Below are 15,970 nucleotides of genomic sequence, written 5' to 3'. Positions count from 1 at the left end.
CGGGAGGCTGAGGCGGGAGAATGGCGTGAACCCAGGAGGCGGAGCTTGCAGTGAGCCGAGATCGCGCCACTGCACTCCAGCCTGGGCGAGGAGCAAGACTCCGTCTCAAAAAAAACAACAACAAAAAAACAAAAAACAAAAAAACAAACAAAAAAATTACCTGGGTGTGGTGGCACATGCCTGTAATCCCAGCTACTCAGGAGGCTGAGGCAGGAGAATTGCTTGAACCCAGGAGGCAGAGGTTGTGGTGAGTGCACCATTGCACTCCAGCCTGGGTAACAAGAGCGAAACTCTGTCTCAAAATATATATATATGTTTTTTTTTTTTTTTTTTTTTTGAGACGGAGTCTTGCTCTGTCACCCAGGCTGGAGTGCAGTGGCCGGATCTCAGCTCACTGCAAGCTCCGCCTCCCGGGTTTACGCCATTCTCCTGCCTCAGCCTCCCGAGTAGCTGGGACTACAGGCGCCCGCCACCTCGCCCGGCTATTTTGTTGTATTTTTTAGTAGAGACGGGGTTTCACCGTGTTAGCCGGGATCGTCTCTCGATCTCCTGACCTCGTGATCCGCCCATCTCGGCCTCCCAAAGTGCTGGGATTACAGGCTTGAGCCACCGCGCCTGGCCACAAAATATATATATATATCTTAAAAGGCCAGGTGTGGTGGCTCACGTCTGTAATTCCAGCACTTTGGGAGGCCAAGGCTGGTAGATCGCCTGAGGTCAGGAGCTCGAGACCAGCCTGGCCAACATGGCGAAACCTTGTCTTTACTAAAAATAGAAAAATTAGCTGGGTGTGATGTTGAGCACCTGTAATCACAGCTACTGGGGAGGCTGAGGCAGGAAAATTGCTTGAACCTGGGAGGTAGAGGTTGCAGTGAACAGAGATCGCCCATTGCACTCCAGCCTTGGTGATAAGAGCAAGACTTTGTCTCAAAAAAAACCAAAAAAACAAAAAAACCCTACTCTTAGCTTGAGGACTGTACAGAAACAGGCCATAAGCCAGTTTGCCTGCCATCTTTCCTTCCCTTCTTTCTTCCTTCTCCTTCCCTCTTCCCCATCACCTCCCTTCCTTCCCCTCCCCTCCCTCCCTTTATCCTTCTCTCTCTTTTTCTCTTCTCTCCCTCCTTCCCTCCTTCCTTCCCTCCCTTCCTCCTTCCCTCCTTCCATCCCTCTCTCCCTCCATCCTTTTATCTTTCTTTTCTTCCCTCCCTCCCTTTCTTCTCTCTCACTCCCTTTCTCTTTTGCTTTTTTTTTTTTTTTTTTTTTGAGACGGAGTCTCGCTCTTTCACCCAGGCTGGAGTGCAGTGGCTGGATCTCAGCTCACTGCAAGCTCTGCCTCCCAGGTTCACGCCATTCTCCTGCCTCAGCCTCCTGAGTAGCTGGGACTACAGGCGCCCGCCACCTTGCCCGGCTAGTTTTTTGTATTTTTTAGTAGAGACGGGGTTTCACCGTGTTTGCCAAGATGGTCTCGATCTCCTGACCTCGTGATCCGCCCGCCTCGGCCTCCCAAAGTGCTGGGATTACAGGCTTGAGCCACCGCGCCCGGCCTCTCTTTTACTTCTTCAATCATTCATTCAGCAAAATGAGCACCTATTATGTGCCAGGCCCTGAATGTGTCTGTGATTATAACTGTGGCTAAGACAGGCAGCCTCCCTGCTCTCCTGGGGCTCCCAGCCCAGTAGAGGAAACAGACAGCAAAGACACAGATAAAGAATCTCGGCTGAGTGGGTCATGCCCGTAATCCCAGTACTCTGGGAGGCCAAGACAGACAGATCACCTGAGGTCAGGAGTTCGAGACCAGCCTGGCCAACATGGTAAAACCCCGTGTCTACCAAAAATACAAAAAGTATCCAGGCATCATGGTGCATGCCTGCAATACCAGCTACTAGGGAGGCTGAGGCACGAGAATCACTTGGACCCAGGAGACAGAGGTTGCAGTGAGCCTAGATCACACCACAGTACTCTGGCCTGGGCAACAGAGTGAGACTCTGTCAAAAAAAATAAAGGGAAAGAAAGAAAGAAAAAAAAAAACCGTACTAAGAATCTAAGAATCTAGAATCTGGCTGGGTGTGATGGCTCACGCCTGTAATCCCAGCACTTGGGGAGGCTGAGGCGGGCGGATCACGAGGTCAGGAAATCGAGACCATCCTGGCTAACACGGTGAAACCTCGTCTCTACTAAAAATACAAAAAATTAGCCGGGCGTGCTGGCGGGCACCTGTAGTCCCAGCTACTCAGGAGGCTGAGACAGGAAAATTGCTTGAACCTGGGAGGCAGAGGTGGCAATGAGCTGAGATCGCACCACTGCACTCCAGCCTGGGCGATAGAGCGAGACTCTGTCTCAAAAAACAAAACAAAACAAAACCAAACCAAAACCAAAACAAAGCTTCCATCACTATAAGCTGCTTGAAGTTACACAGCAAGTGAACCATTAGGGCCAAGCTCAGAATGTGGGCATCAAACTCAGCCATCCATTTATTCACTGACTCATTCATCCATCCGTCTATTCACTGAGTCAACACTCATTTCCTGAGCACCTACTGAGTTCCAGCTCCTGCTGTAAAAACAGGGAATACCACAGCGAATAAGACAGATACAACCCCGACTTTAAGGAGCTGACATTGTGGGGCAGGGAAAACACACACTTAACATCCACCCACCTTGGCCTCCCAAAGTGCTGGGATTACAGGTATGAGCCACCATGCCAGAGGTGACAATTAAACAGAGCCCAGAAAAGGGAACGATTCAAGCTAAGCCGACTTTAGGGGGAGGGGTGCACCTGGGAGAGGGATGGTGGGTGCAAAAGCCCAGAGCTGGGAATCATCTTCCCGCGGAGGTGGATGCTGGAAGGATACAAAGGAGGCCAGTGTGGTCAGAACGGAGCCAAATGTAGTGAGCATAGCTCACTACAGCCTCCAACTCCTGGGCTCGAGTGAGCCTCCCACCTCAGCCACCCAAGTAGCGGGGGAAGAGGGAGGAGACAGGTCCACGTCATGCCAGAGCAGGTTGTGCAGGTCCCCTGGTGAAAGGTGCAACAGGGACAAGTGTCCAGGGTTTGGGTGTGATATCTTGTGCTCTTTATTTGGGGTTAAACCCAGTGGCCCAGAGCTGCCTGGTGTCACCTCCCTGAAAGCTGAGGAGGCTCAGGACTCGCAGCCATGGGTGCGCATATATTCCGAAAATTCGTCCAGTTGCTTCCGCAATTCTTTCTTGCTGGCATCTCCATCTGCTGGCCAAAGCATGAGGAACGTCTCCCTGCCCAGAACGTAGCTGTAACTGTGGGTTACAAGAAGCAAGAAGGTGAGGAGGGCCTGGCGACCCTGGGGATATGGCAACCTCCCTGCCCTGCCCTGTCTGACAGCCTGCCAGAGCCTTAGCCTGTAGTGTCCCCACCCAAAGGCCCTCTCTGGTCTTCCACCCTCTTAGTCCAAATCACTGGGAATTAGTAAATGCTTCCCTGGCCGGGTGCAGTGGCTCATGGCCATAACCCCAGGATTTTGGGAGGCCAAAGTGGGCGGATCACTTGAGGCCAGGAGTTCGAGACCAGCCTGGCCAACATGATGAAACACCGTCTCTACTAAAAATACAAAAACTAGCCAGGCGTGGTGGTGCACACCTGTAGTCCCAGCTACTACTTGAGAGGCTGAGGCAGGAGAATCACTTGGAACCTCCAGCAAAAATTGTGGAATTGAGGGCTGGGTTGAGGGTAAGGAAGAGGGCCCAGGCTTGAGTTCCCAGGACAGGTGGAGCCCCTCACGCACTCAGATTTGATTCTCCACAGGTCTGACGTCTGGCCCATGATAAGGTACGATTCCTGTTCTTGCAACCCCAGGGAGTCGTGGCAGGTGGCATGGGAGATGAATTTCTTCATGGCAAGGGGTGTGGCAGGATCTGTGCCTGGAGAAAACCCAGTGTGTGCGCACACATAAGTCTGACCCTCCCACACAATGGGACCCCCAGGGTAGGCCCACAGGGTGACCCCACACTGGGATTCTTCCTTTGTCACCTGGGACATACCACTCTTAATGATGTCTTCGAGCTGCATGTTGTAATAGACGTAAGGGTTGGAGGCAGAGACCTCCACAGATTCCAGCTTTGTCTTGTACACTGGGGAACGGGGAGGGCAGAAGGGTGTCGTGTTGGCATTCGGCCTGCAAGTGGGCTCTGCCTGTCCCCTGCGGCTCCCCACACTCACCAAAATCCACGCCTGCCTCACATGCTGTTGTCTGGAGCTCCTCCTGCCTCAATTGGCCACTGGGCTTCTGCAGGGATGGGCACTGTCCTGCAGGATCAGGTGGGCGGCTGCTCTGGCTGCACTGGGACAGGGGACTTCCTCCCATTAACCCCCCACCCTCCCTCCCTTCAGCCCCCAGACCTGGGTCTCTGGATCTGGCCCTTCTAGTCTGTGGGGCTCTCTCTCTGTCTCTCTCTCTCTTTCTTTTTCTTTTTCTTTTTCCTTCCTCCTTCCTTTCTTTTCCTTCTCTCGCTCTCATTATTATTATTATTATTATTATTTATTTATTTTTTTTTTTTTGCGACGGAGTCTCGCTCTGCCGCCCAGGCTGGAGTGCAGTGGCCGGATCTCAGCTCACTGCAAGCTCCGCCTCCCGGATTCACGCCATTCTTCTGCCTCAGCCTCCCGAGTAGCTGGGACTACAGGCGCCGCCACCACGCCCGGCTAGTTTTTTGTATTTTTTAGTAGAGACGGGGTTTCACCGTGTTAGCCAGGATGGTCTCGATCTCCTGACCTAGTGATCCGCCCGTCTCGGCCTCCCAAAGTGCTGGGATTACAGGCTTGAGCCACCGCGCCCGGCCTATTATTATTTTTTAAGAGATGAAGAGTCTCACTATGTTGCCCTGACTGGTCTCAAATTCCTAGGCCGAAGCAATCCTCTCACTTTGGCCTCCCAAAGTGTTGGGACAGCAGGTGTGAGCCATCATACTTGACCTATTTATTTATTTATTTTTTTGAGACAGAGTCTCGCTCTGTTGCCCAGGCTGGAATGCAGTGGTATGATCTCAGCTCACTGCAACCTCCTCCTCCCAGGTTCAAGCGATTCTTGTGCCTCGGTCTTCCAAGTAGCTGGGACTACAGACATGCACCACAACGCTTAGCTAAATTTTGTATTTTCAGTAGAGATGGAATTTCACCATGTTGACCAGGCCGGTCTTGAACTCCTAACCTGAAGTGATCCACCCACCTTGGCTCCCAAAATGCTGGGATTACAGGTGTAAGCCACTGAGCCCGGCTTTTTAAAATTTATTTTTGAGAGAAGGTCTTGTTGTATCACCCTGGCTGGAGTGCAGTGGCACAAGCATAGCTCACTACAGCCTCCAACTCCTGGGCTCAAGTGATTCTCCTGCCTCAGCCGCCCAAGTAGCTAGGGCTACAGGTACTTACCACCACTCCTGGCTAATTTTTTTTTTATTTGTAGAGATGGTCTCTCTGTTGCGCAGGCTGATCTGGAACTCCTGGCCTCAAGCCATCCTCTCCCAAAGTGCTGGGATTACAGGTGTAAGCCACCATGCCCAGCGTCTGTCTCTCTTTTTGGTCACTTTCTTGTCTATTTCTCCTGTCGTCGTCTCTTTGTGTCTTTCTCTCTGTCTCCATGTCATTTGATCCTTGGCAGTGCGAGTGTGTGTGTGACAAGCTTTGTCTCTCTGTGCCTTCTTTCTGTCTCTCTTTGTCTCTGTCTCTTTCTCTTTCTGTCTAAACTCAGGCCAGACTATAGCCAGGAGGAGGCTTGAAGGGCTCCTGGATCCACCCCCCACAACCTGGCAGCCTCAGCCTGGCGGCATGGGGCTCACCCTCGGCACATCTCACCCTCTGCACATCTGCAGACGTCTTTGTGGCAGATCTTTCGCAGGGAAGATTGCTCTGTAGGCAGGTTGTAGAAAGTGCTGCACCTCCGGGCTGTGAATGGAGGGTGCAGGGGTTGAGGGGGGTGCGTTGTCTTGGGCCAGTGTTCCTGGGGGTTCAGTGCCTACCTGGCCTGGTCTTCACCTGCTCTGGGCCCTGGCCTTGTCTTCCCCATCCTTCAAAGTCCAGGCTCCTTCCTGCCTCTCCTTGTCACTGGGCTGTGCTTTCCAGGTCCTCCCAGACCTTCCCCTCTTCCTGGCCCTGCCCACTGCAAACCTCACTTTGAAGGGCCCTGGCCAGCCACCTCTGTCGACAGGCCACGCCCACTCAAAAGAGCCTGCCCCTTCCCCACCCATTCCCAGCAGGCCACGCCCAGTCCCCTTTCAACTTCTCCCCGTCTCCTTCCTGTCCCTGCCCACGAAGGTCACTCCAATAAGACCACGCCCCTTATGTCCACCCAGACCCAGCTCCCTTTTGGCAATTCCCAGTCTCTCATCGCCTGGCACCTGGCCCTGTCCTTTGCAGGCCTCATCCCCATGCACGGGGCCCCTCCTTACAAGGCTCGTAGTAGTCGTAGATAGTGACCAGGGCGGCCTGCAGGAACTCCGCCTGCAGCATCCTGTGAACACGAAAGCCCAGCACTGTGTTTTTCTCATGGGAGAGCTGGAGAGAACAGAGTCCTGTCTGAGCCGGCCAGGGCCACTGACCGTGGGACACTGACCTCGTGGCACTGACTACGAGGCCTTGGCTGTTGGCGTTGGCCATGACCACGGACCATGTGACCTTGACCACAGGAATCGCAACCGGAGGGGCTGATCTCAGAGGGCCTGGCTCTCTGCAAAACCACCCAGGGGACCGACCTTGGGTTCTCCAGCCCCCGGGGTGCCCACACATCTCTGGCGGAGGGCACCCAGCCCCTCTCACCTTTTCCAGGTAGAGGACAACGGTGCTGTCGCTAGTACTTGTCTTGGTTTCGTACTGAAAGGCGTACCTCTCCACATCACTCGTGAGCTGGGGCAGAGGGTGGAGACTAGAGGGTGGCTGACAGCCTCCAAGGCCCCTAGCCCTAGAGCTCCAGCCTTTGTCCAGTCAACCTCACAGTAGAGGAAACTGAGGCCCAAGCAGGGAAAATATTTGGTTGAGGCCATGCAGGGAGTCACCCAGAAGTGACAATGGGGCATTAACCCAGGAACCTTGATTTGAGTAGACACCGCCCTGCATCCATGTGGGAAGTATGGAAAGGCTGCTCAGGAAGCCTGTAGGTGGGGTCTGCGTTACCTGTTTGAGGTCATCCTGGTTGGGGTAGAAGCCAGTGAGCAGGGAGACCTCCATGATGGTCATTGTGGCCTCTCGATTGTTCTGGAACCTGGAAATTCACAGCCTCAGTCTTCCCCCACTGTCCTCCCGTCTCTCTCTCCATCCTCTCCACTGCTATTGTCTCTGGCTTGGACTAGTGCAGTAGCCTCCTCCCAGGTCTCCGCATGTCCCCTTTGCCACTCACAACACAGAGCTTTAGCAAGCAGAAATCTGACTACCTTGCCTCCTTGCTTCAATGACCAAATGCCTTGCCTCAATCCTGACACCCTTCCACATCACCTCCTCCCACCTCGGCCTCCATTTGATCACGGTTAGCCTTGTTCCCTCTCCTGCCATCGGGCCTTTGCACATGCTGTTCACTCAGCCTGGAATCTTCGCTCCTGCCTCTTCATCCTGAAACACCTCTCGTGTTTTCCATCTCAGCTGATGTATCACTCCCTCTGGGATGTATCTTCCCTCTGGGATGTATCTTCCCTCTGGGAAGCCTTCCCCAACCTACACCCCACACACCAGATCATTCTTTTTTTTTTTTGAAACACGGTCACTCAGGCTGGAGCACAGTGGTTCAATCATGGCTCACTGTAGCCTCAGCTTCCTGGGCTCAAGTGATCCTCCTGTCTCAGGCTCATGAGTAGCTGAGACTATAGACATGCACCCCCACCGCTAGCTAATTTTTTAATTTTTATTATTTATTTATTTATTTATTTATTTATTTATTTATTTATTTTTAAGAGATGAGGTCTTGCTGTGTTGCCCTGGCTGGCCTCAAACTCCTGGGGTCAAGTGATCCTCTCGGCTTCCCAAAGTGCTAGGATTACAGGCACGAGCCACCACGCCAGGCCCAGATCATTCTCTGATTTGCCTCCCATGGCTCTGTAAACCTCTCCTTTGCCACATGAAATCACATTTGCCATTTCATACTGGTTCTGTATGATAATTTGGTGATTGTCTGTCTCTCCTGATAGACTGTGGGCTTCGCCAGGGCAGGGAGAGGCTGCCTTGCTCATAGCTGGGTCCCTGGCTCCAAGAACAGGGCCTGGCACAGAGTAGGTGCCCAATAATGTTTCTATCTGAAGCAAACTTGGGCAAGGAAGGTATGGACAGGGCAGGACTGGGGTGGGGGCTGGGGTGTCTGGAGAAAATGAGAACCACGGGGAGAGCTTCAGGGCTTGGAGCCAGCTCCGGGCATCTGAGTCACGGAGCATGTCAGCTGAGGTAGAGCCTGTCGGTCATCTGAGGACATGCAGACATGGCAGGAGGCAGGGACAGAATGGGGGACAGACATGGAGAGGCAAGCTTGGCTGGTTCCCACTGTCCACTCAGTACACAAGGAAGGCCGCTAAGGAATCTGGGTCCCAGAAAGTGAGAGCTTCCTCCCGCCCAGTTCAAGATCCTGGTGCCCTGACCTTGTTTCCATCCTGAGCCGAAAGGTCTCGTCTCCCTTTTTATTTTCTGCAGAGAGAAGGCAGCAGTTTAGAGGCTGGGGAGCACAGTGACCAAGTGCACAGTCTCTGGAGCCAGCTTCTTGGATTCAAATCCTGCCTCTGCTGTGTGACTTTGAGCAAGTTGCTTAACTTCTCTGTGCTTCAGTTTACTCATCCATAAGGGGGGATCATAATATTCCCAACCCAACAGGGTTGTTGTGAGGATTAAATAAGTTAATACAAGTAAAGCCCTCAGCATGGTGCCTGATCGGTGCTTTGTAACTATTATTATTATTGTTATTATTATTAAGAAATGAAGCAAAAACCAGAACCTTGGCGATGTTTAGTCCCTAAAATTCATGGGACTGGTGAGGGTTGTTCCTCTTACTCCCACAGTGAGCTCCCAATAGTCCTCTCTCCTTCTTGGTGCCCCAGGCTGGGAACTGTGGAATCCAACTATTTCTCTGTTTTTTTTTTTTTCTTTTGAAAGAGGGTCTCACTCTGTTGCCCAGGCTAGAGTGCAATGGCGCAATCATGGTTCACTGCAGCCTCCACCTCCTGGGCTCAAGTGATCTTCCCACCTCAACTTCCTGAGTAGCTGGAACCACAGGCAAGCATCACCATGCCCAGCTAATTTTTTGTAGAGATGGGGTCTCACTATGCTACCCGGGCTGGTCTTGAATTCCTGAGCTCAAGCGATCCTCCTGCCTCAGCCTCCCAAAGTGTTGGAATAGCAAGCATGAGCCACTGTGCCTGGCCCACTAATATCTGATAGTCTCCAGAGTCCCTAATCTGGCTTGGCCTCCGTCATCTCCTGCAGGACCAATGCAGTCACGTCCTTCCTGGTCACCTGGCTCCCACCCTCACCTTCTAGAGTGGTCAGATCAGAGGGAGCCTGTGCAAACCTGTGCTAGGTCACGTCCCTCCTCTCTTTGGAACCTTCCATGCCCCACCTTACTCAGAACAAAAGCCAAAGTCCTCACTGTGGCTAACAAGTCCCTACACCATCTTCCCCCATCACCTTTCCAACTTCTTCTCCTAAAACTCTACGCTTGCTCCTCCTGTAGCCACACCAGGCTTACCTTCTAAGACACTGTGGAGAGTCACATTCAGGTGGTACAGGTTGCAGTTGTCCTCCCAGGACTCTGGGGACTTGTGGTACATGGTCAGGATCTGCCAGGCCAGGAAAGGGGGCTGTCAGAGCCCTTCCCCATGCACTGCCTTTCCTCTGTACCCCAATCCTTGACTTTCCAAGTCTCTGGCCATGTGGGGAATTTACTGCAAGATCGCCCCCCTCCCTGACCCCATCAATTCCTAGGTGCAGTGGCCAGAGCCGTGTCTGGAGTCTAGACCAGCTCTGTGTAAAAGAACTTTATGCAGTAACGGAAATGGTCCCATTTGGCATTGTCCAATGTGGCAGCCATTAGCCACACGTGGCTACCGAACACTTGAAACGTGGCTAGTTCGATGGAGAAACTGAATTTTGAATTTTATTTAATTTTAACCCATTCACAGAGGCTTGAAGAAAGGTATGACTTGCTCAGGGTCACATAACAAAGGCAGAGATTTAGCCATGACTCCACTGTCTGGAACACGACACCAGACAACCTTTTGATGAACAAAAGAGCTGTCATATGTCCCAAACTGCTGGATTACAGCCCCAGGCATATGTCATGGGGCTGGAAGAGGTCATGGATGTCAGGCCGGGCATGGTGGCTCATGCCTGGAATCCCAGCACTTTGGGAGGTCAAGGCAGTCAGATTACTTCAGGTCAGGAGTTTGAGACCAGCCTGGCCAATATGGTGAAACCCTGTCTCTACTAAAAATACAAAAAATTTGCCGGGCATGCTGCTGTGCACCTGTAGTCCCAGCTACTCAGGAAGCTGAGGCAAGAGAATCACTTGAACCTGGGAGGCAGAGATTGCAGTGAGCTGAGATCGCGCCACTGCACTCCAGCCTGGGTGACAGAGCGAGACTCCATCTCAAAAAAAAAAAAAAAATAATGGACGTCATCCCAGCACTCAGCCTCCCAAAGTGCTGGGATTGCAGGCATGAATCACACCGACTGGCCTATATTTATTTATTTAGGTTATAAATAAATAATAATATTAGTATAATATATTATTTATTTATTTATTTATTTATTTATTTATTTTTGACACAGAGTCTTGCTGTGTTGCGCAGGCTGGAGTGCAGTGGCGCGATCTCGGCTTAGTGCAAGCTCTGCCTCCCAGGTTCACACCATTCTCCTGCCTCAGTCTCCCCAGCAGCTGGGAATATAGGTGCACACCGCCACGCCCGGCTAATTTTTTGTATTTTTAGTAGAGACGGGGTTTCACCCTGTTAGCCAGGATGGTCTCGATCTCCTGATCTTGTGATCTGCCTGCCTTGGCCTCCCAAAGTGATGGGATTACAGGCGTGAGCCACCATGCCCAGCCTGAAACAGAGAGTGTACCTTGCCTTGATATTGGACTTCCCATCTTCCAGAACTGTGAGCAATAAATTTCTCCCTCTCTCTCTTTCTTTCCCCTTTCTTACTTGTGTGTCTTTCTTTCTTTCTTTCTTCCTTCCTTCCTTCCTTCCTTCCTTCCTTCCTTCCTTCCTTCCTTCCTTCCTTCCTTCCTTCCTCCTCCTCCTCCTTCTTCTTCTTCTCCTTCTTCTTCTCCTCCTCCTCCTCCTCTCCCTCTCTCTTTCTTTCTTTGCTTTCTTCTTTCTTTCTGACAGAGTTTTGCTCTAGTCACCCAGACTGGGGTGCAATGGCTCAATCTTGGCTCACTGCAAACTCTGCCTCCTGTGTTCAACTGATTCTCCTGCCTCAGCCTCCTGAGTAGCTGGTACTACAGGTGCCCGCTACCATGCTTGGTTAACTTTCGTAATTTTTATAGAGACAGGGTTTCACCACATTGACCAGGCTAGTCTCGAACTCCTGACCTTAGGTGATCCTCCCCCTTCGGCCTCGCAAACTGCTGGGATTACAGGCCTGATCCACCGTGCCCAGTCAAGCCACTGCACCTGGCCTTTCTTTCTTGCTTTCTTGCTTTCCTTTCTTTTCTTTCTTCTCTTTCTCTTCCTTCCTTCCTTTGAGATAGAATCTTACTTTATCATTTAGGGGAGAATGCAAAGTCTTGATCACGACTCACTGCAACTTCTACCTCCTGGGCTCAAGCAATCCTTCCACCTCAGCCTCTTGAGTAGCTGTGACTATAGACATGTGCCACCATGCCCAGCTAATTTTTCAATTTTTTGTAGAGACAGAGTCTCACTCTGTTGCCCCAGTGCATCTTGAACTCCTGGACTCAAGCGATTCTCCCGCCTGGGCCTCTCAAAATGCTGGGATTGCAGGCATGAGCCACCATGCTGGGCCAATTTCTGTTGTTTATAAGCCACCCAGTCTATTTTGCTGTGGCAGCCTGAACAGACTAATACAGTTGAATACAAAACCTACCGAGATGGTGCCTCTCCCGTTGCCACTGGCTTTGATCTCTAGGTCATCCTGGGCAAGGAACTGAAGAGAACAAAGGGGAAGATTTAAGGATGGAAGAAGCAGCAAAGTGAGGGTCAAGTGTAGGGGGATGTGAGGCCTAAACACTCACCAGGGCCTCGGTTATTCCCTAACCTGGGACCTGGTGATTCATTTTCCATCTCTCTCCACGCAGATGGTTTTGCTTTTCCCTCTTCAGAGATCATTTGTGGTGTCTACACTATCATAGATCAACCGGAACTGCTCATTCAGCCTGTTTTGTTTGTTTGTTTTTGAGACCAGGTCTCAGTCTGTAGCCCAGGCTGGAGTGCAGTGGTGCGACCTCGGCTCACCTTGGTGCGCCTCTGCCTTCTGGTCTCAAGCGATCCTCCTGTCTTAGCCTCCAAAGTAGCTGGGACTACAGGTGTGTGCCACCACACCTAGCTAATTTTTTTTTGTTGTTGGTATTTTTTTGTAGTAACAGGATCTAACTATGTTGCCCATGCTGGTCTTGAACTCCTGACCTCAAGTGATCCACCCACCTTGGACTCCCAGAGTGTTAGGATTACAAGCATGAGCCACCAAGTCCAGCCTAAGGCTGTGTCTTTTTTTTTTTTTTTTTTGAGACAGAGACTCGCTTTGTTGCCCAGGCTGGAGTGCAGTGGCATGATCCCGGCTCACTGCAACTTCTGCCTCCTGGGTTCAAGTGATTCTCCTTCCTCAGCCTTCCGAGTAGTTGGGCCTACAGGCTTGTGCTGTCACGCCCAGCTAATTTTGATATTTTTAGTAGAGATGGGGTTTCACCATGTTGGCCAGGCTGGTCTTGAACTCCTGACCTCAGATTATCTGCACGCCTCAGCTCAGGCTGTGTCCTAATGTACATCCCTGGAATCTGTTCTCTTTGGAGCATTTCCAAGTTTCTCTGTGTGCGGAGCTCCCATGAGCCCCTTCTCACTGGCACCTCTGCACCTCTCTTTATTTTTCTTTGTCTTTTAAAATTGATGCATAATGGGCTGGGTGCAGTGGCTCATGCCTGTAATCCCAGCACTTTGGGAGGCCAAGGCAGGTGGACCATCTGAGGTCAGGAGTTCGAGCAGCCTGGCCAACATGGTGAAACCCCGTCTCTACTAAAAAATACAAAAATTAGCTGAGGGTGGTGGCAGGTGCCTGTAATCCCACCTACTCAGGAGGCTGAGGCAGGAGAATCACTTGACCCCAGGAAGCAGAGCCTGCAGTGAACTGAGACTGTGCCACTGCACTCCAGCCTGGGCGACAGAGTGAGACTCCATCTCAAAAAAAAAAAAATTGATGCCTAATGGATGTACATAGTTTCAAGGCACCTGTGATAATGTAATGCATTCATATAATATGTAAAGATCAGATCAGTGTACCTCAGATATCCATCACCTTAAATATTTGTCTTTTCTTTATGCTAAAATTATGCTAATTCTTTTCTTCCAGCTATTTTGAAATATGCAATAGATTATTGTAAACTATAGTCACCCTACGAATCTATCAAACACTCAGTCTTATTTCTTCTATCGAACCATATGCTTGTACCCATTAATCGACTTCTTTTCATCCCTCCCTTTCTTCGTGCACTTCCTATCCTCTGGCAACCACCAATCTAATCTCTATCTTCATCTGCAGCTACTCTTGTTTTCCTCATTATAGTCTTCTTGCATCAGCCAGAATAAAATTTTAAAAATTCACAGCCAAACCAAACATAATGGCATGCCTGTGATCCCAGCAATGTGGGAAGCCAAAGGGGGAGGATTGCTTGAGCCCAGGAGTTCAAAACATACCTGGGCAATTTAGCTAGACCCCATCTCTACAAAAAAAATTGAAAATTAAGTCGGACATGCTGGTGCATGTCTAGTCCCAGCTACTCAGGAGGCTAAAGCAGGAGGATTGCTCGAGCCCAAGAATTAGAGTCTGCCATGAACTATGTTTGTGTCACTGCACTCCAGCCTGGGCAACAGAGTAGGACCCTGTCTCTAAAAAACAAAAAATAACAAAAAAAAAAAAAAAGGAAAAAAAAAGAAAAAAAAAAAAAGAAAAAGAAAGAAAAAAATCACAGCCAGTCACTCAAATCTCATTGCCTATAAGATCAAATCTTATCGCCTATAGGACCAAGTCCTAATTCTTGCCATGGCCTCCCAGCCCTCTGCTGAGCTCTGCCAGCCTTCAAGCCTCCTAATAGCCTGCTTTATTTGCTGTTCTCCCTTCTGACCATTCCTGTGCCTGAGTGGCTCCGGGTCTCCACTCTGTGCTGTTCCCTATGTCAGAAACACTCTTCCTTAGCTGGGCATGGTGGCTCATGCCTGTAATCCCAGCAATTTGGGAGGCCGAGGCAGGTGGGTCACATGAGGCTAGGATTTCGAGACCAGCCTGGCCACCATGGTGAAACCCCATTTCTACTAAAACTACAAAAATTAGCTGAATGGTGCATGCCTGTAATCTCAGCTACTGGGGAGGCTGACACAGGAGATGGAGGTTTCAGTGAGGCAAGATCATGCCACTGCACTCCAGCCTGGGTGACTGAGTCAGACTCTGTCTCAACAACAACAACAACAACCACCACCACCACCACAACAACAACAACAAAAAGAAACACTCTTCCCCTCCCTCTGCTTTCTTCATCTTGACAACTATTTATCCAGGGACATCCACTAAACAATGCATGACCTTAGATGAGTTGTTTTCCTTCTTTTCTTTTTTAGTAGAGATGGAGTCTCGCGATGTTGCCCAGGGTGTCATTTCTTTTCATTTATTTATTTATTTTTTTATATTTATTTTTATTTTTATTTTGAGATGGAGTCTCACTCTGCCACCCAGGTGCAATCCCAGGTAACTACAACTTCCTCCTCTTCCTGGGTTCAAGTGATTCTCCTGCCTCAGCCTCCTGAGTAGCCGAGATTACAGGCACGCACCACCATGCCCAGGTAATTTTTGTATTTTTATTATTATTATTATTATTATTATTATTATTATTATTATTATTATTTGAGACGGAGTCTCGCTCTGTCGCCCAGGCTGGAGTGCAGTGGCGCGATCTCGGCTCACTGCAAGCTCCGCCTCCCGGGTTCACGCCATTCTCCTGCCTCAGCCTCCCGAGTAGCTGGGACTACAGGCGCCCACAACCGCGCCCGGCTAATTTTTTGTATTTTTAGTAGAGACGGGGTTTCACCGTGGTCTCGATCTCCTGACCTTGTGATCCGCCCGCCTCGGCCTCCCAAAGTGCTGGGATTACAGGCGTGAGCCACCGCGCCCGGCCAATTTTTGTATTTTTAGTAGAGATGGGGTTTCACTACATTGACCAGGCTGGTCTCGAACGCCTGACCTCAGGTGATCCACACACCTCAGCCTCCCAAAGTCCTGGGATTATAGGCGTGAGTCACGTCACCTGGCCCATTTTCTTCTAGATCTTATGGAATCTTCTAGATACCATAAGAGCAGGGACCATGGATCTTTCATAAAATAACCTCAATGCCTAGGAGAGTCTTTGATGCATAGTAGATGCTCAGGAAATGTTGATGGAATACAAGAATCAATACATTGACAGTATAGCCACATTTCCATCGCTTATGATATCTTGGGGTGTGTCTTGAGGAGGGAGATCAGCAGGGACATGACACTTCGCCTCATCTCCAATGTCTTTTCTGCGTGTACTCTGGCCTGCCCCTTAGTGACATACCTTTGCTGACCGCTGTTGGTAGGCATTGTTGTGATCAATGTGCCAATTCACATTCAGGGCTTTCTTGGGGGCGCTGACCTGGACGTGGAGATCCTGGACGCCCTGGAAGGGGACATCTTCGCGGAAGCGGGTCAGAGCTTCAAGGGCCACCACCGTGGTCTGAGTGTTGGAATGGGGCGGGGAGATGGGGGAACGTGGATCAGCACCACAGACAGC

The 15,970-nt window shown here is 50.6% G+C and overlaps 1 protein-coding gene across 5 annotated transcripts in view; it reads right to left on the bottom strand.

The window, feature by feature from the left end:
- Window positions 1–2,439: 2,439 nt before the first annotated feature.
- The window catches only part of LOC105477893 (complement C3), a 36,134-nt gene continuing 22,603 nt past the window's right edge, over window positions 2,440–15,970 (bottom strand). For 2 of the 5 annotated variants that reach the window (XM_011734864.2, XM_071085941.1), the window contains 12 exons: window positions 15,755–15,913; window positions 12,043–12,102; window positions 9,680–9,770; window positions 8,580–8,625; window positions 7,135–7,222; window positions 6,781–6,867; window positions 6,414–6,519; window positions 5,821–5,910; window positions 4,192–4,278; window positions 4,014–4,103; window positions 3,758–3,893; window positions 2,440–3,272 (listed from right to left, as the gene is read on the bottom strand). In XM_011734864.2, the coding sequence (XP_011733166.2) occupies window positions 3,140–3,272; window positions 3,758–3,893; window positions 4,014–4,103; window positions 4,192–4,278; window positions 5,821–5,910; window positions 6,414–6,519; window positions 6,781–6,867; window positions 7,135–7,222; window positions 8,580–8,625; window positions 9,680–9,770; window positions 12,043–12,102; window positions 15,755–15,913 (1,173 nt within the window). In that variant the 3' untranslated portion in view covers window positions 2,440–3,139. Of the gene's footprint in view, window positions 3,273–3,757; window positions 3,894–4,013; window positions 4,104–4,191; window positions 4,279–5,804; window positions 5,911–6,413; window positions 6,520–6,780; window positions 6,868–7,134; window positions 7,223–8,579; window positions 8,626–9,679; window positions 9,771–12,042; window positions 12,103–15,754; window positions 15,914–15,970 lie in introns of those variants that run through there. The other 3 variants (XM_071085940.1, XM_011734932.3, XR_003016737.2) reach the window with 3 other exon arrangements.

The sequence above is a fragment of the Macaca nemestrina genome, chromosome 20 (assembly GCF_043159975.1).
Source record: "Macaca nemestrina isolate mMacNem1 chromosome 20, mMacNem.hap1, whole genome shotgun sequence".
In the NCBI taxonomy this organism is placed as follows: domain Eukaryota; kingdom Metazoa; phylum Chordata; class Mammalia; order Primates; family Cercopithecidae; genus Macaca; species Macaca nemestrina.
The sequence above is the reverse complement of the archived record's forward strand: the minus strand, read 5'-3'. Positions and strand labels throughout refer to the sequence as shown.